Below are 20413 nucleotides of genomic sequence, written 5' to 3' on the forward strand. Positions count from 1 at the left end.
CTTTAGCCCCAGTGCTAACCCTAATCTGCTCCATCGAGGTCACCAACACCGCCATTTTGCTACACAATGGTCAGTTCTTGCACCCAAGTGGTCTAGTTAATCACATTCTGTTGATGGATCACTCCTCATTACTTTCCTGGGTTTTCTTTAATCTCACACATCTTTTCTGCTTGTTTTTCTTTTCTGGTTTCCCCAAACGCAGCAGTCAAAGGCTCTAAATACTATCTTTTGTCTGTCTATAATTGGTGATCTCAGCGAATATGGAGGGTTTAACACTATTCACATGCCAATGAGATCTCCTGGATCGCCAGAACTCATCAATCCAAACCCCCACTTCATGTCTTCATTTGGTCAACTAATGCTGAATGTGCCCAAAACAGCTCCTGACTGTTCCCCACACACTGCCCCCTCAGCCCTTTCCCTCTGGTGTGATGAAACGCCACCCTTCTGGTTGCTTAGGCAAACTCCTGAGTCACTACTGACTCCTTTCTTTCTCTCACCCACCACACCCTGTCAGGAAATCCTATCAGGTGTGCCTTCAAAATACATAAAGAAGGTGACTAATTCTTACTACCTCCTGCTACCACTTAATGCAAACATCTATCAGCTCTTAACCTGAATTCAAATAACACCTGTGTAGGGCTGGGGTGCAACTCAGTGGTAGAGCACATGCTCAGCATGCATGAGGCCCTGGGTACAATCCCCAGCATGAAAAAAAGGAAATCAGAAGAAAAAATAAAATAACCCATGTCTGTCCACCTAAAACATTTTCAGTACCATCACAGAACAATTATTTCAAAACTTCAGTTGATAATGTCACTTCTCTGCTCAAAAATTTGCAATAGCTCTGGATTTCACTCAGGGCAAGGGCTGAAGTCCTTACAATGGTCCACAAGGCCCTGCACAATCTGTCCCCCAATTCCACTATCGCCTCCTCTCTCTGGGCAGTCTACTTCATCCACAGTGGTACTCTTCTTAACCTGTGAAAAGGCTCTTCCATATACACAATCTTGTTCAAAGGGCATCTTCTCAATAAGGCTTGCCCTGACCACCTTGTTTAAAACTGCAACTACTCTCCACCTTTGACTCTCATTCTCCTTAGACTATTTCTTGTTTTTACATCATACAACCTAATAACATGATAGGTAATGTATTTATTATACTTATTATTGCCTGCACATTTGTTCACCATACATGTATAACAAGTAACAAGAAAAATGTCTGGCAGATAATAAATGCCCAATAATTATTTAGTGCTCAATTAATTTTGAGTAAATGACTATATTGAAGCCTACTTTGTGCACATAATGCTCACAACAACCCATGTATGAAGAGGGAAGAAATCACAAAGCAAAAAATGCCACTTTCCAACCAGTATTGAGAAGTATTATAATTAAATCAGCATTTCCAACCAGTATTGGAAGTATAATTAAAACTTTTATTAATTAACAGGGTATAGTATAGACTCATTTTAATTGCAATGCATAATAATGATGGCAAACAGTTATCAAAAATGTCAGGCAATGTTCTAAGCACTTTAAACATTAACTCAATTCTCACACATCTATGAGTTATAGCTGGCAACTTAACCCCATCTTATTATTAAGATGGCAACTTAATAATAGATCAAACAACCTGTCTTAAATAACCTGCCTATAACTGCACAATTAGTAAGTGGAAGAACCAGGCTTTCAATCAACACCAAGGCATTTTGGCATCAGAATCTGCCTTCTTAATACATGACGTCTTAAAAGCATAACCCCCGCCCCCAAAAAAAAAGTCAATGCAAAATATGCATCTGTAAGTTGCTCTGTGATATGAAAACATATGAAGGAGTCTAGATGCCTTCATGGAGCTCACGATCTAAACAAAAATAACAGTACAGGAAAATATGCATATGATAATAGAAGAAATCATAAACTACTATAAATGCATTAAGTCTCACCTAACTCAGAACATAGGAAAGTTTTCCAGAATAGATGGTCCTTAGCATATACCTTAAAAGATGAGCACAAAAGCCAGGCATGGTGACGCACACCTGTAATCCCAGCAGCTCCAGAGGCTGAGACAGGAGGATCACAGGTTCAAAGCCAACCTTAGCAACTTGGTGAGACTCTGTCTCAAGATAAAAATTTTTAAAAAGGGCTGGGAATATGGCTCAGTGGCTGAACGCCCCTGGGTTCAATGCCCAGTACAAAAAAAAAGAAAGAGATGATGATGATGAACACAAAGGTCTTTGTTCCAGGGAGAGGGAAAAATACACATGAATGTACATGAAATCACTATGATGAGGGAACAGAATTAAGTTTAGAGCAGAAAACACATAGGGAGCAAGGGGGAGAAGAGCAACTTCAGTAGAGACAATCACATAACCTCTAACTCCTTAAATTCCATAAGGATCTTGAAATATAACCTGTGGAAAGGGAGGAGGTGCAGAAAAAGTGTAATCATGGGACTAACACAATATTTACACTGTTGCATGACCACTGTTAACAGCATAGATTAGACAAACCAGAAAGGGCAAGTAAAACTGCAGAACTGGGAACCATTTAAAATCTTACACAAAACCCACATGGGATGAGAGCAGTAAACAGATAATATCTACAGAACCACACCCACTGCTATGTGAATTTGCACACCCATTACCACTCACACTGCCCTACTGCAAATTCTCATCCTCTAACTCTAAATAACCTAACAGCCTCCCAAGTGATTTCCCCAACTCCCCTCAATTATACTTGATTCCCCAAGGGCAAAGCTCTGGCTTCTCTTTCTCCAGATCAAAATACTTCAATAATTTCCAAGGTCTTCCTAAATCCAGAATTCTAATTATTAGCAAGGTACTTTCTGATCTTCCCTATATCTTCCTCTACAGTCCTGCACTTTTTTCTGACTACTCCTTTGCTCACTGTTCCTTCTGCCCGGAATCGGCTAAAATGCCTCCTTGGACCATGAAGCTGCTACTAATCTTCCTTGCCAGAAATCAACTTCTCACTTTACTGCTCCCAAAACACTTTGTTTACAACTTCCTTCAAGCAACTATTACATCCTTCCCCAGACCATAATCACTATGTTTTTTTCTCTTTATAAGATCAGATTCCATGATGATAAAAATCATGCCCCAGAAGTGAACTCTCAGGGGAGGGTGCTGCCTTTGTAATGAAAACACTGATACATACTAATGAACTAATCCCCTGCTCCATTATTCCCTCCTTCCTAGAAAGAACCTAAAGCACAGGAATGGGCCTAGGAGCTTGCTATTGCTCTGCCCACCTCACCTGACCCCTGGAAAAAATAAAATGATCCCGGGATAAGTCAACCAGGCACTCAACATCAGAAATGTGAAATATGGAGAGAAAGCTGAGAATGAAAGGCACTGAAGCACAATCGGCCCTTTGGCGGCAACCAGAAGAACAAGTCTGACTACCATTGCTAAGGCACCTCGTTCTCCTGGCCTGGCCTAGCGGTACAGCTCAACCCTTGATTCTAAGTGCTACTTTGATAGCTTTACAATAAATAACACTTTTTTTCCTCATATTCTTTTGGGCTTAAGTCAAACAAAATCAGTTGTGTTGCTTGGAAGCAAAGAAGTTTAAAATTAATGAGATGTCTTCAAAAAGCTAAATATTCTTTGGGGATTAAATATTGATCACTTCAGCTTTAACTAGAAATCTAAGAAGCAGAGGTAAAATCTTTCAGACTTTCAAATTACAATTTTAAAGTTCGTTTCTTATATTTTAACAATTCAAATCCCAGGAGACCAGCAATTTAATTTAAGTGTGAATGGATGTTCCCAAAGAACCATTTAAGCACTAGCCTGGAGAGTGGGGCAAGTCCACTGGGGTACCTGGTTTTCAGTGTGATTTAGTTAGTATAATCTGCCAAAATGTAAAAGGTAGTCTATGGTGTTACACACTCAATAAAGTAAACGTTGATACTACTTTCTTTATCAGAACATATCTCTCGACTTCACTTTGGTGAATTCCACCTTTATCCAACGTAAGTATCCTAGGTCTACCAAACATACTAATGCTCCTGCATCAGGACCAGGACTGGGCTTTACCACGTGGGAAATCAGGTCCAGATTCATAAGTGTCTGCTCTGAAGGCTTTCATTACAGTCAATCTCATCTAAGAGCTTTTTGTTCCTGATGAAAGCCTTCAACCTTTTATTCTTTTAAAAAAATAAAAAAAACAATTGCTCAAAGTCCATAAAATAAAAAATGAGGAAGAATTAAGTTACTAGTAGTGAAACTTTAAGACAAAACTAAAAATAGTCAGAAAATGCTAAAAAAAAAAAAAAAAAAAAGCAATCTAAATTATACTTTTAAGAGGCTACTGGCATTTCATTTTCAAATAAATCATATCTGAAAAATCTGAACTCCTTAAAATACAAAGATCTGCTCAAGTACTCTCTGGTTTTTCCTAAAGCAGCTTACCAAATGCCCACATCCATTTTTTCTTTCAGTGGGTGAACATAAATACAGGACTGTCACATCTTCCTTTATGAACTCCTGTATTATTCAAATTACTTAAAAATAAAGTACCTTCTTTAAAAGATCTTACCATATTTTTTTTTTCAATACTCTGCTTCATTATACCAAAGTTCAGTAACTTTAAAAAATCAGCACAGGGGTTGGGGGAAAGATTAGAAAAACTGCTTTCTGGTCATCTGATTTCATAATTTAAAGTTTTTGTATTGTTCAATTACAAATATTGAAAAAGAAAATCTTCTAATAGTCACAAAGATATGATTTTGTCCATAAATCCTCAAGTCTTTCCGAGAATACAGGTTGAACATCCCTAACCCCAAAATCAAATTTGTTGAGTATCACGTCAGTGCTCAGAAAGTTTTGGATTTAAGAGCATCTCTGATTCTGGATTTTCAAATTAAGGATGCTCAACTTGTGAAGTCTAAGCAAATATCCCAAATTCCAAAACACTAAAATCTGGAACACTATACCAATTTTGATAAGGGAAAGTCAGATATACCAACTAAATATAAAAACAATGTTAAAATGTTTTGTAAATTTTTTCCTTACTTGAAACATGCCATTATTTAAAATCTGCCTACCTGTAAGTCCATGAGATCAAATGAATCACTTCAAAGTTGCTTGCACTATAAATTCATTACATTTAAATATGTTCTTCCCCTAAACCTTCAAAGATCTGTTAATACTGTCTTCATTATACCTAAGTCAACATCAACTATTTGACTCTGCACTATTTTTAAAAAAATGTCCTCATCTACAATTCCAGGACACTATTGATTTTGAAAGATTTGAATTACACATTAAAATGTAGACAAAAACACATGCTTGACTAGGAATATTTAGTGAGGCTTGAAAATGTCTAAGCAGCAAAGAAAATCTAAACTTTTGTTTAAATTGAGTTTGAAATTTTGTTAAAATCTTAAGGATACATGGCATTTGCTGGTAAATGGAAGGAACTGCCTAGTGAAATGCCTAGTGAAAATAATCAATCCCAAAAAACTAAAGGCCAAAAGTTCTCTCTGATATGTGGATGCTGACACATAATTCTGGGGAAGAGGGTAAAGTTCATTTGATTAGACAAAGGGTAATAAAGGGAAGGGAGGACAGATGGGGACAGGAAAGACAGTAGAATGAATCAAGACAGAATTTTCCTATGTGCATAATGAACACATGACCAGTGAAATCCCTCATCATGTACGATCCTAATTAGAATAAGTTATACCCCATAAATGTATAATATATGTCAAAAGACTCTACTGTCATATATGTCTAAAAAGAGCAAATAAAAAATCTTAAAGATATCTGGAATTTATACACAATTTTAAATACAGCATAATTACAAAGGCAAAAATTTAAAGCAATTCCAATTTTATTCTCATCTCATCTAATCAAGTTCTCTGTGTGACACCTCACATATGACACTAAAATTTTCACTTTCCTACCCAAACTGGGAACACAGAAACACATAACAAAAATAGTAGTTCACTGTTGGCTTCCTAGGATTCCTGACTATTCTTGAGCTTAAGGATCAACTGAAAAAATTTACTAGTAAAGAGCTAAATTTATACAAGTTTTCCTTGGGCCTAATTTTTAAAAAATGAAATTAACATATTTGATACAGTCTAGTGCTGATAAAAGCAGTGAGCAAAGTATTAAGTAAAATATAAATCTTTACTGTTAAACTAACACTATTTGGGGGGAGTGAATGGCAGATACTGGGGAGATAATGGGGAATGAAACTGATCAAACTATATCGCTATATTATACACATGTACAAACATGTACAATGAATCCCACCTGTTATAATGCACCAATAAAAGTAAAATTTTAAAAAATATTAGCAAGGACTGAGTTGGCACGCTTACCATTATATCCCCAGCACCTAGTACAGTACCTAGAATACAATATTTGCTCAATAAATATTTGTTAACTTAAGTGATACCTTAATAGGACATGAAGGAATTTAAGCAAACAAGGCAAAATCAGAAGTTACACAAATATTACATGGTGAATAGAACAAAAAGGAACTTCCCCTTTTCAGAAAGTTGGCACCAGTGGTTTTTTTTTTTTAATAAGAAGCTAACCTGGCGTAGAGTAGTTATTCAATTATTTCATCAGCACCTAACTTGTCACATAGTATGTATTTAACAAATCCCAGCCTTCTCCTACCCTCTTTTAAACACAGCTATGAGTACACTTATGTTTACTTCACAAAACTCAATAGAGATTTTCAAGAGCCTATCTTTACAAAGCAATCTATATCTGAGTTTAATCAGTACACTTAAAGAGAGATGTAACTGCACAAATCTTTAGCAAGTGCTACACACTAAAGGTCTATGATCTGGTCACATTCATATATTGAAGCCCTAACCCCAATTTGATGGCAGTTGTATCTAGAGGTAGGGCCTTTGGAAGATAATCAGGTTCAGATGAGCTCATGAGCAGGGGGCCTTCATGGTGAGATTACAGGAGACAAGACCAAGAAGACTGCTTTTCCACAACTGGACCATGTCTTATGTCCTTATCTCAGCCTCCTGGCCTATAGAACTGTGAGAGGGGAAAAAAAAAAAAATCTACCGTTTAAAAGCACCCAGTCTGAGATTTTGTTATAGCAGCCACACTAAGACAGTATTCTGAAGGCACAGCAACACATGATACAGGAAGATATAATGATCAATCAAATCGTGCCCTCTAAGAAATCTGGCGCGGCAGGAAAAATGTGTTTAACAGAGGACCCATAATACAAGATAGAAAACAGCAAAACAGGAGAATTAAGAATGACAAGGTTACCATCTTCTTTGAAAATCTAGAAAGGATCAAGGATCATATTAAGTGCTAAAGTGACAAAGGAGAGACAACTTGGATATATAGATATTGAAAGGGAAGAAAAAATAGGTTATCAGAATAGCCACACACAAAACAGCACTTAACATTCAGGTACCAACATTCTTTATTATTTTCTAATGTTAGACATTCAGAGTTATTTCCAGGTCCAGGTGTGGTGGTGCACACCTTTAACCTCAGGTACTCAGGAGGCTGAGGCAGAAGGATTTCAACTTGGAAGCCAACCTCAATAACTTGGCAAAAACCTTACAAGAGCTGGAGCTGGAGCTCTGTGTTAGGTTGCTTGCCCCACATGTGCATGTGCAAGACTGGAGTTCAAAACCAAGTACCTCAAGGGAAAAAAAGAGGCCATGCTGAAGGACTGAGCCTATACCACGTATGGCTGTGTACGCGCACTTGATGACTGCACAGGATGACCACATCAACTACTAACATGTTTCTCAGAACATATTCCCCATCAAATGCTATGTGACTGTTTGCATGGAGCCATCGGAAGAGTCTTAAAAGATAAGCTGAAGTCGTCCTAGGACGAAGGATATCTGAGGCAAGAACAAGGAACTACTAGAATTCAACACTAGCTTAAAAAAAAAAGCACAGTACTTCCAGTGAACTCCGAGCAACATGGAAAAATTATGCATGATGACTCAGCACGAGGATTACAAAGGCAAAACAAGCCCAGGTCACAAAGAATTTTAAAAACTAATGTGGTGTTTGCATTAAAGTAGATAAAGGAATCATATTAACCAGAAAAGCTGAACAAAGGAGACACCAAAGGGAACAAGGAAGAACAATGCATCCTGTCAGCCTAGATTGGTCCTGGTCTGAATTTGTACACAGCGTTCCATCCAGTTTACCACCTATGTACAAGGAAGTGTTGTAACACATGCATTATACGCTGGTGTGGGTATGACAGACCTCTCTACTAAATTCTGCCATGATTGTTAGGTTATTTATAAAATGCATGTATACCAGACAGTTCTCACTTTAAGCAAGTTTTTTTCTTGTTTTACCTTTCAAAACCCTTTTTAAGGGCTGGGGTTGTAGCTCAGTCATAAAGTGTGTGTGAGGCACTGGGTTAGATCCTCAGCACCACATAAAAATAAATAAATAAAATAAAGGTATTGTGTCGATCCACTAAAACAAAAATTCTATTTAAGAAACTAAAACACATCTATTTTAAAAAATAAATACTACTTGTAAAAGGTTTATAGTCTATAGTCCTAAGTGTTCTCTTTCCTAATTTTCAGTGAAGATATAAGTGCCATCTATTTCGTCTTTTTAACTAATTAAATGTGTTGTCTGTTAGCTAGCTTCACTGGACCTCTCTCATATACAAGGAGGAGACAGTCTTTGGTTCCTCAATTCCCTAATGTTATCATTAGCAGTTCTGTTTTCATTAATCACATATTTCTGACCTAAAATTTCCCATGGACTGTGCTCACTGGTAGTCTGGCTTAGGTGCACCTTCCAGATCAAGTCGAAAGCCACACAACTGCTGATACACCAATGGTGGTTAGTAACAGCAGTGCTGACTTCCCTCCAGTCAAAAGAGAAAGGCACGAGCTGGCCTAGCTCCTGGATATCCCTTTGTATGCTGTCCATAAAGGGAAAGGCTAGCAAGACTGAAATCTGGAAAAAACAAGGGAAAGAGAGTTTGGTTATTTCTGTCACCTTTCAGATTTAAGCGCATATTATAAAGACCTTAATGACCCTTATCACACTACTATTTTTACTTCACAGCTCACAGAGAAGAACAAAACAATAAGACACCTTTTAAAGTCTTTTACCATAAAGCAGGGTCTCTCAAACTTGGCACTACTGACATTTGGGGCTGGATAATCCTTTGATGTTGGGCTGTCCTAAACAGTGGGAGATGTTAAGCAGCATTGTTATGGTCTGGATATGAAGTGTCCCCAAAATTTTCAATGCAAGAATGCGGGGAGGTCAGAGGACTGAGTTGAGAGAGCTGTGCCCTCGGTGCTCCGTCCTAACCTGAGTGACTGAGGGGGCTGACTGCAGGCAGGTGAGTGTGGCTAGAAGTGGTGTGGGTGTGTCGGGAGGGGCTCACCACCCCACACCACTTCCCATCTCTGCTTCCTTTACGTGAGCAGAGCTGCTTTCCTCTGCCTTGATGGTCCACCTCACCTGAGGTCCAGAGCAATAAACTCGGCAGACTAGGTACGAAACCTCTGAAACCATGAGCCAAAATAAAATTGTCCTACTCTTCAGTTGCCCTGGTCAGGTATTTTGGTCACACCAAGAAAAGCTAATTAACACCAGCATCCTATCCTATCCTATTTATAAACAAATAGGCCAGGGTTATATTTTGAGAAGCAAACTTACAAGGACAAAATTTAATATACAGTCATAAAAATAAACATTAAATACCTTGCGCATTTCAACTCACTTATTACAAAGAACATCCTTTTTAAAACCCCCACTGCTTATGACCATCTTAAACTCAAATTACTCCTAATAGAAGTATAATTTTCTTAGAAATAACTTTTATCAGGATCTTCTGTTAAATATTTATCAGGCTATTTTACTATTATTTCTATGAGTAAAAATCTAAAAGAAAGATATTTATCAGTGGAAGCAAAATTCCAGTTGGAAGGAATCAATTCAAGAGATCTATTGTAAAACTCAGTGATATAGTTAGTAACTGTGTAAGGTATTCTTGAAAATCAAAGTACATTGAGTGCTTTCACACAAAGTATGGGAGGCAATATATATGTTTAATAGCTTGATTCAGCCACTCTGCAATGCATATATATTTCAAAAAACACTGTACATGAAACATACATATTTTGTCAATTTGAAAACAACTGAGTTGGCAAGGAAAAGAAAACCTAAGCAGGACTTAGTGAAAGTATTAAAACACTAGTCAAATTGAACTTCATGGTAACCACGTCACTGATGAGCATTCTTTTAAGACTTCCTAATAACAAATGATAAAAAACAGACTTAGAGTACCATTTTGAAATCTCCAATGAAACAAAGGACAGAGGCAATTAAAAAATCGAGCAAAAAGGAATAAATCATATCTTAATAAATGAATTAGATTAAATAATTGGAAAGATACTGGCACAAAATAAAGCAAACTAAATAAAGTCTTTCTCCCCTACCAGAATTTCACATTTAAAAGTCTAATGATGTTCAGTGCTGACAGTACAGAGATAACTTCCACACTCTGCATAGAAGCACATGCTGAGGGTGTTTATGGAAGGCAATACATATCAAAGATAAAAATACACATAATCCTAAACCCAGAAATCTGAATCTTTGCTCTCTTAAGCACTGCTTGAATGGTCCAAAACTGTGAATGACCTAAAGGCCCATCAAAAGGGACAGAAAGGACGTTACAGAACAGCCCAAACAACGGAATCCTATGCAGCCATAGAAACGAGGAGAATTTTTGTGTTTTAAAACGAGAAAATACATAAATGCAGCAGCTGGAAGGTGACTTGTAGAAGACTGATGTGGTGTTATTTTCAAAAGGATTTAACTTTAAAGACAGAAAAATAATGTCAAGAACAAACAGGGAGCAAGTTAACAGTACAATTTAAATTCTTTTTCCCTTATGCAATTTTTACACTAAAAAACTTGTGATGTCTGCAGTGGGGTGGAGATCACTCTACCACTGAGCTACATCCCCAGACAATCTTGCAAAGTTGCCCAGGCTGGCCTCCTGAGCAGCTGGGATTAGAGATGTGTGCCACTGCACTCCACTTATAATAAAAATCTTTTAAAATGAGAATTATCTAAAGCAGGATAAATGTCAGTAATCGCTGATGTGAGCTTTTTCACATTATGGGCATAATATTCATTTCTTAATTCATGTGCATTGTAAGAAATTATTCTCACCAAACTCCTCCTCAAACAAAATGGAGACACAGTTTTTACAAGAAACATATATGACAAGGCAGTGTCCCCACAAACCATCTAATGTGAGTGACTGGGGCAAAGAGTATAATGAAATCTGTACTGAGGATGGGAAAGACAACTGGCCTTGTGACAACCCTATGAATTGGGGAGATCTCAAAATCGTCCACAGCACTCTCTAGGGAAAAACAAGTCCACATTCTGCTCACAATCATAATTGTGCCTTGCAAAAACACTAGTGCGCAAAAGCCTTAGAAAAGGTAGTCTCTGGTTCAAGAACCAGTTTGAGAAAAAAAATGACTACAAGTCACCCTGGAAGACACCATAAGACCCCTAAAGTAAAACCAGAACAAAAGACTCCAAAAACATCAAGTCCCTTTAATATGCAGCATTTATTAATAAAAGTATTTTGCTACTACCTGATAGAAAACCACGTCCTCTTCCTGTCGAGTGAGGTCCCTGTAGGACCACTCGCACCCGCCACATGTCAAGTACTCCTAAAGCACTTAACTCATGTTTCATCATCTACAAACAGAAACATTATCACCTACCTCCAAATATTGTTGTAAGGACAGTATTTTTGGCTGCCTGAGGTTCACAATCCCAAGATGAATTTATTAAAGAGAAAGCTAGGTTTATATATCACAATCTAAAATATATACATTAGTCAAATAACCTGTATGCTTCAAGTTTTTGCCTCAGCAAAAGTTACAATTACTTTGATTTTTAGCCTTTGAAGTCACCGGAAAAGGCAAATCACAAATGTTAAGGGCACATCAGTCACCTACCTTATTTCACTGCCTCTTTCAAGCAACACTTGACACCGTGTCTTGGATCACATCACCACCCCACCTGCTCAGGCTCGCCACATCCCCCTCCCAAACTGGAGGGCACAGTGCCCCAGGATGGAAGCTGGAAGGCAAGGGCAGGCCCAGGGAAGCAACTGAAGGCTCACCCTACACCAAAGGCAAGACTTCAAGTTCCAGTGGGGTTCTGGAAGAATTCTAAGACTACTCAAGAGGGAAGAAGACCTTGTGAAAACGGAAAAACAAGGGGAGCCCGAAGTATGAGTGAGGAGCAGCTGTGCCCAGAATGCCAGAAGACAGTCTCAACTCCATCGCTCACCAGTTGCACAGTGCTGGGCTCGTTACTCCAGCTTTGTAAGTGCCGGCGGTCTCAACGCTATGAAGGAGGAATACCTGCTACAGAGAACAGTCATGAAGATTTAATGAGGCTGCATGTAGAGACATCTGAAAATGTCTGGCACAAAATTTATGTTCATGAAATGCTGGCCTTTTAGGAAAAAACAAAACACAGTAGCAACCCAATCCCTAATTCCTGGGTGAAAAACCCAAGTCCACTGAATACAAGTCAAAAACACAATTTCAGGTCCACCATTTTAAAAACCAACCAAGGGTTCCAGTTAGGTTAGAATGCTGAAGCATCACATAAAACAATAACAACATAATGAAATAACAAAAGTCAAACATTCTTAGAAGACCACAGTCCCTGCTGAGAAGTCAAACAAATCACAGGCAGATGGGAAAAGACACCATGCACTGTTGGACAATGAACCCAAGTCAGGTCTGTTTATGCAGAAGCAACTCTAAGATACAAAACCTATGTTTCAAGTAAGGAAAAGAGCCCAAGCCATGCACAGAAGTGGCCAAGCTAAATTCAGAACTTGAGCCATACTCCTTCCAAGATATGACATTACCTCCCACCACATGCTAGCTCTCTAGAACTCAGGGAGCTAGCTGGCCAACTAAGGACTGGAGTTGAATACAGAAAACTGGAACTCATTGGAGCTCAAGGAAGATGAGAAAAATTAACTCTAGTCAGAAAACAAAGCTGACTTGATGGCTTCCTTCCAGCACACCACTCACTAGACTTTGGGTAGTACACAGGACCCACAGGTTTACAACACAGTATGAGGAAAAAACTGAAAACTATCACTAACCTTCGTATTCGTACTTTAGTCACTACACTTACTGATATATTTGCAAGTAAGTGGGCATTTACTCAACTAATACTTACTGAAAATCTATGCTGTTTTTGGGTACCACTGTGATGACAGTACAGAGAACTTAAGATGAAAATGGTTCATTCATACTAACTATATGTTGTAGTATTTACAGATAGTTAAGTGACTTAGAAAATAATAGTTAAGCCAGGCACAGTGGCACATGTCTGTAATCCCAGTGATTCAGGAGGCCAAGACAGGAGGACAGCAAGCTCAAGGCCAGTCTGGGCAACTTGGTGAGACCCTGTTTCAAAATAAAAAACAAAAATTGCTGAGGATGTAGCTCAGTGGTATAGTGTCCCTGGGTTCAATCCCAGCAAAGACAAAAGGAAGGAAGGAAAGTAAAAAGAAAGAGAGAAAAAATTATATCCCTGGGAAGTAATAAAACAAAGGCTTTACCTTTATCTGCAATATTTGTTCCATTTTCAAATATCCTGAAGGAAAAAGTAAGCTAACCTAAAGAAAAGCATTAAATAACTGAACAAATGCTACAAGGATGGCAAAAATCACTGGAGGTAGGGTAAGACATGGCTGGCATTTTAGAAACAATTTAAGTATTTAAGAAATACTATGTTAAACTACTTGGGAGGCTGAAGGGAAACTGCAAGTTCAAGGCCAGCCTCCCAAATCTAGTAAGACCCTGTCTCAAAATAAAACAATAAAATGAAAAAATAAAAAGAGCTGGGGATGTAGCTCTAGGTTCAATCCCCAGTATTAAACAGACATACAAAATTAAAAAAACAAAATTCCCTCAAGAAAGCCACAGAAAGATTTAACAGCCTCATGGGCTTAAAAAGATTTTGTTTATAACAATGCAGCTAGAGGTGTTGGTAACTACTTTAAAGTTACCTAATAATTCCTATTTTCTGATATGTTAAAATATCTGTTTAGAGATCTAAAAACAGATATTTTAACATTGACTGCAGGGAGGAAAAAAAGCAGACTCAAAATACCATTACTGGGCTGAGGATGTAGCTCTAGGGAACAATGCTTGCCTAGCATGTGTGAGGCCCACACATTATCAACACCACCACCATAACTACTATTGTTACTTGCTCATTATTTGAGGTGCTTATTATACTCATTTTATAAATGAAAAAAAAAAAATGACTTAAAAGGGATTTTAAAGATTTCCTCAAAAGCAGAATTCTGAGAGGAGGGCAACACTATAGTTTTTCATCTTTCAAAGTCCCATGTCAGCTAGAGGAGGGAGGGGGTGTTCGTACCTATAACCCCAGCAACTCAGGAGGCTGAGTGAGTTTCCAGGCTTCAGCAACTTAGCAAGACCCTGAGTCAAAATAAAAAAGGGCTGGGGGTGTGACTCAGTGGTGGAGCACCCTGCATTCAATCCTCAGTATAGAGGAGGGGGACTAATGCACAACATTAACAAACTAGCTGACAAGTTCTTCCAACAATTCCCAGTAAGTGGGTGAGGAAAAGCAGATACACACATGACCTATAACATCATCAGGATCTGTGCAAAAGAACAGAAGCTGTGTTGTACTTCAAGGGCCTAAAAAGAGGGTAATCTAAAAACAGGTACTCACTGGAAATGGCAGCAGACCAACCCAAGAGCAGCAGTTGAAAATGAGGTGGATTTCACCTGCACCAGCAGGGAGCGAAGAGAAGGAACGAACAGTGAGATCTCAAAGGGGAAAGCTGTCTTGCCCACACCACGCTCCCAAAAGAGAACCAAAGAGCCGGTGGGCAGCTCCACACAATGAGGAACAAGAAACAGTAGAAAATAAGCAGAGACAAAGTTCAAATAAAGGCAGGAGTAAAGAACACAGCCTAGAATTTCAGAACACAAGTTGTCACATCTTTAAACAGTAGACAATAAGACAGTCTACGTAATTAGAAAAACTCTCCTAAATCATGCCTTCTCCTAAAGATTCAGGAAAACTAATTTCGCATAAAATCAGAAGAGCAAAATATCAAGGTTGAATTCAATATGAAGTTATTTTAAGACAAAAAGAATGAGGAGCAGAGTAATACCCCTAACAAACAACAAAAGCCACACTAAAAAGTCTTGTTCAAAATAAATCAAAACTGCATCACACCATTTTAAATGCACTAAAACACCAAGAAAAATGACACAAGACAATAAAAGTCAAAATTAAAGAAGCTCAGAGAAGGAAGTGAAAGAATTCAGGAAAAGAAAAAAAAATCAAATTACTTCTAAAATAAAAACTAAACTAGAAAGTACATAAGCACAAATGAACAAAAGATAAGGCAGTCTTTTAAAGAAGGAAATTCTTAAACTCTTAAGTGGAATTAAATGAGAATCTTCTCTGAGAACCAAGAATGAAAAGACAAGCTACAAAATGGTAGAACGTTTGCAAATCATGAATAAAAGACTTCCATCTGGAATATTTAAAGAACTCTAAAAACTCAATAAAACAATTAAATTCTAAAATGGGCAAAGATTTTAACAATAAACATATGAAAAGACACTCAACTATTTCATCAGGCACTGGGGAAATGCAAGTTAAAACCATTATGTAATATGCATTCAACAGAAAGGCCCAAGTGAGAAACCCTGACCACACCAGCATGCTTGAGGCTCCTGCAACAGCACAACGACCCTGTGACTACAGCACTGGAAAAAATAAACAGAAGCTCAACTCCTTAATGCTGGTGGGAATGCACACTGCCATAGTCGCTCTGGCAAAGTTTGGAGCTTCATAAAAAGTCAAACACACACCAAGTGTCTGGTCCAGCCTTCCATGCCTCAGTGTTTATTCAGTAGAAAAAAATATGAAGTTCACACAAAGTGGTACACAAATGTTCACATCTTTACATTTATAACAAAAAAAATTGGAAATGATCCAAATGCCATCAAACAGTGAATGTACAGATGCAACATGTCAATTATGCTTCAATAATGTTGCTTAAAAAAATAAAGAATTCAAGAAAAAAATGACAAATACTAAAGATATGCACTGAAAATTCAATATAGGAAAAGGAGTCCCTTACAAAGAAAACCAAAGGGGGGGATCAAGAATCACTTTCCTGAAATGTCTTTAAAATTTTTTTAACAATTTGAAAAAAACATATTGAAAAAGCACACCATATTCTTGCCTATACTAAACCAAAGTGTCCAACGAACACTTAAAAAAATTTTTTTTAGAACTGTGTATTTTTTAAATATGGTAGAAAAAAAGTTTATTTAAAAAATCCTTTAGGAAGCAAAGTATAAAGGGTAGGTGGTTTATAAGGTAAAAAATATTAAATTATAATCAGATTTTAACAGTAGCACTAAGTTAGTGCGGTAACAATGGAAATAACATGTTTAAGATATTCAAGGACAGAAAATGTAAGCTGGATTTGATTTCCAGTCAAAGTGACCTTCAAGAATAAAGGCCCAACCATATAAGATACGTATACAAGAACTCAGGAAATACTGTCCCCATGAACCCTGTTGCAAGAATCTGCTAGAGGAGACTGGGAGTGTTCAATGGGTGGTAGAAAGCACGAAGTGCAGGTCCTGTGTTCAATACCCAACATCGCACCCCGCCCCCGCCAACTATCTAGTACACAACACACTTCAGATGACCAAACTGACTAGAGAGAGTGGCATAAGGACTGATGTTAAGCATTATAAAACTAAGCGACTAAATTACAGCAATGTGCTCAGACCATGTAGATAACAATTACTTTTTTAAAATGGGGAATAGTAATCGGGTTAGTTAAAAAAATTTTTAATTCTTATTGTGTTAGTGGCAATGTATATTTTCTGCTTGCAATGCTAAAGGATATCCTTGAAAAACAGGATTTCTGGTGTGGAAGAAAAATTCTACAGTACGAATTTTGAACTACCAGTCTCAGGAAAGTGTTTTTTCTAGCTGTTCATCGAAGAGGCTAGAAACAATGACCAACTGAATAATAAGCATCTCCAACCAAGATTATACTCTTCAACACCACTCCCCACTAAAAGAAAGCAGGGCTTTTTGAAAAATGGCTGATGCCAGGTCTAGGGCAAGAAGTGAGGTTGGAAAAGATTCCCATGCCAGACAATAAGGTGCCAACTAAGACTACTAGAGTCATGTGAAAAGGGCACTGGAGCCAACTGGAAGAGTCTCCCACTGCCAAACAAGACAATCTGATGATCAAAGCCGATAAGGACAGGACCTCAAACGCATCAATACCTTTAACTCCGCAAGTGAAACCCATCAAATCATTAAATTCATGACTGAAACCCACATTTGTGTTTACTCAGCATGTATATTTAGTATTGTTAGAAACTGTTAGCTTCAGAAAAACAAGCTTTGCTCAAGAAAATATCCCATTTTCAAAAGTAATCTTTTCAACACAAAGTCTGAAGTGATCCTGGCATCTTTCCTACATTAGATGTTTTCAGGTGATTTTTAATAGACTAAGAACATAAACTGTTCAATCTTCTTTAATTTTCCTCCAACCTCTTCCTTAGTAAAAAATCTACACCTATAATTCTAAAATCTGTCTGAAGCTAAAAACAAGTGTGTAATCTTTTTTTTTTTTTAAAGAAAAAACACCTTTGCTGTCACAGATTTTCAGTAAAAACCGTTTCACAAAGTTTTCCTGTTCATGTTTTCTTGGGATTCTTAAGCAACCCATTGATCTTAAAACATCCAAGAGATCTTAATAGTTTTCTTCAGATTTCCATTCTTCTGTTACAATATCTACAAACTAGACAAACCTTGCTCTAATAAAAAAAAGAAAGAGAGAAATTGCAAATTGTAGCATCAAAAGTTAAGGTATGCCCATATTTGTAAAAAAAAAAAAAAAAAAAAAAAAAAAAAGGAAATCAGGCTGGGATGTAACTCAGTGATTTGCCTAGTATACACAGAGCCCCAGGATGGAGCGCCAGCATCCCACAAGACCAAATCAGAAAGCACCGTTTAGGACTGCAGGGATAGCTCAGGGACAATAGAGCAACTGCCTAGCATGTGCCAGGCCTTGGGTTCCATCTCCGGTGTGGCAAAAAAACAAAAGGGACTGAAGTTAAGTGCATAGATGCTGGCTGCTTGACTGCAAGGACAGCCATCATTTCAACATTAAACACTCCTGACAACACACAGGACCTAACGCAGGATGGGGAAGTGCGCATATGAGTTCTGTCAGGACTTACAACTGTCCAGAAAAAGTCAGGTGATCTCCTCAGCCACTTGGCAAGCCAGTAAGAGCGAATATTAAGGAGCTGTCTTTCAGAAAGTTTCAACTATCTGCAGTTATACCTTTTGATAAATGTTATCTTATCAGAAAGAGAAGGCAGTTTGTACAGCTCTGACAGAGTGAATAAAAGGTTCTATGTACATATCTCCAAACAGTTTGAGGTAATCTTGTAGATTAAAAAAAAGAAAGTTTCTCCTCTGATATCATACAGAGAGACAAGTTCGGACCAATTAGTGACTCAGAAGGAACGAGGGCGATTTAAGCACTCAGGTCTAGGAATCACTTCGCTTCTGGAAGACGGCACCCGGTCATCTTAAGTCCTGTCTGCACCATACGAAGCAGCCTTTCTCCATCACTCCTGAGAGTCAAAGGCTCTGTAAAAGACCGAAACAGGTGGAAAAGCCGCCTTTTCCCGCTAAAGGTTCGTGTCTCGAGGGCAAGTCGGGGCCGGCCAGGCCAGTGCCGCTGCGGTCCTCGCCCTTCCCGCTCCTGAACCAGGCCGTCAGGGAGCCGGGCCGCGGCCAGCAGGTCCGGGAAGCGGGACTCCGGCGACCGAAGGCGAGGCACGCGTCCTCCGAACGCGGCAAGAGCACCGGGCACCGAACCCGAGCAAGTGCCCCCCGTGACCCCGGCGATCAGCAAAGAAGCCGGCAGGACCGGCCTCTGCAGCCAGCTCGGCCGGGTCAGGAGGCTGCCCACCAACGCGAGCCCTGCGCCGGCCGCGGGTCTCAGACGCAGAACCTTCGGGAACCAGCCCCACGCAACGCCGCGCAGCCCGGCCGGCGGCCCCGCCGAGGCCACGGCACGCTCGACCCGGCACGGAGCCGCGGCGGAGCGCAACGACGGCGCCCGCGACTGCGCACACGCACGTGACGCGGGCGCGCCACCGAGGCCGCGCGAGCCCTGCGGCCGAGCCGCCCCAGCCGCGGGCCGGGCCGCGGGCGCCCCGGGCGCCCAGCGGGAGGCGAAGGCCGGGGCTCGCTCGCGACGCCGCGCACGCTGCGACTCACATTGTCTCCCCGGTCTTGGCGACGTGACAAAGGAACTGGTCCAGCACTGGGCACGCTTCCTTCTTCCCCCGCTTCTCGAAGTCTGCGGGAGGAAAGAGCGGTTACCGGCGCCCGCGCGCGGCGCCGCACCAAGCGGCCGGCGGCGGGCTCGGCTCGAACAGGTCGGCGCGGCTCGCGGCGGCGCCCGCCCGGAGCGCGGGCCGCGGGAGGCCGGGCGCGTCCCCGCGACCCCCGCGACCCCGACCCGGCGCCGAGCCGGCCGCACGGGAGCGCGCCGCCGGCCGGGGGCGCGGCGCTGCCGCCTGTTGCTGGGGGCGGCCGGGCCGCTCCCGCCGCCGCCCGCCGCGAGGCCGCCGTCCTGGTGGGCGCCGCCGCCGCGCCCCTCCCCCGCCGCCGCGACACAAAGCGCGCGGCCCCCGCCCTGCCCGCCGCCGCGGGGTCGGGGCCGGGCCGCGCCGCCCGCCGCGGAGCAGCGCGCCGCGGATGGGCGCGCGGCGACCCCCACCTTTCAGCGCCTCCTGCAGCCTCTCGACGTCCATGGCGTCCCGGAGTCCCTCGCCGGCTCCGCCTCCCTCCGCGGGTTCCCGGGCACCGGAGCGCCTCCCCCCACCCCCCCCGACGCCCGCCCCCTCCCTCCACACACTCCGCACGCAGGCGACCGGGGGGGGCACCGAAGGGAGCCGGGGGAAGCGAGTGAGAGCGAGACCGACAGAGCGAGCACCTCCCCCGAGCCGCTACCACCAGCCCTCAACATGGCGCCCGCACGTCACCGCGCGCACGCTCCCGCCGCCGTCTCGCGTCCGCCCGAGAGCGCTGTGCGCGTCCGCGGCGCGCCGCCGGACCGAGCGCTGGCAGTGCGCAGCGGCCGTGGCGCGCGCCGTGGCTCAGGGCGCGTGCGCCGGCGGCGCCCGCCGGTGGTGTCCGGGTCCCGCGGGGGCTGCGGGCGCGCTCCGGGCTTCGCGAGCCGCAGTTTTGCTGGCTGCGGGGCCTGGCGTCGTTGGTCTGGCC

At 41.2% G+C, this 20413-nt stretch overlaps 1 protein-coding gene across 6 annotated transcripts in view; it reads right to left on the reverse strand.

Annotated features, from left to right (window-relative positions):
• PPP4R2 (protein phosphatase 4 regulatory subunit 2) overlaps positions 1-20040 on the reverse strand; it is a 44030-nt gene extending 23990 nt beyond the window's left edge. The window contains exons 1-2 of one of the 6 annotated variants that reach the window (XR_013760962.1): positions 19911-20040; positions 19406-19487 (exon numbers count right to left, since the gene is read on the reverse strand). Coding sequence is in view for 2 of the 6 variants with exons in the window: in XM_079122614.1 (XP_078978740.1) it covers positions 19406-19487; positions 19911-19944 (116 nt within the window). In the remaining 4 variants the exon portion in view is untranslated. Of the gene's footprint in view, positions 1-13255; positions 15826-19405; positions 19537-19910 lie in introns of those variants that run through there. The other 5 variants (XM_079122614.1, XM_079122617.1, XM_079122615.1 and 2 more) reach the window with 5 other exon arrangements.
• Positions 20041-20413: the final 373 nt, after the last annotated feature.

This window comes from Sciurus vulgaris, assembly GCF_902686455.1.
Source record: "Sciurus vulgaris genome assembly, chromosome: 19".
NCBI lineage: Eukaryota > Metazoa > Chordata > Mammalia > Rodentia > Sciuridae > Sciurus > Sciurus vulgaris.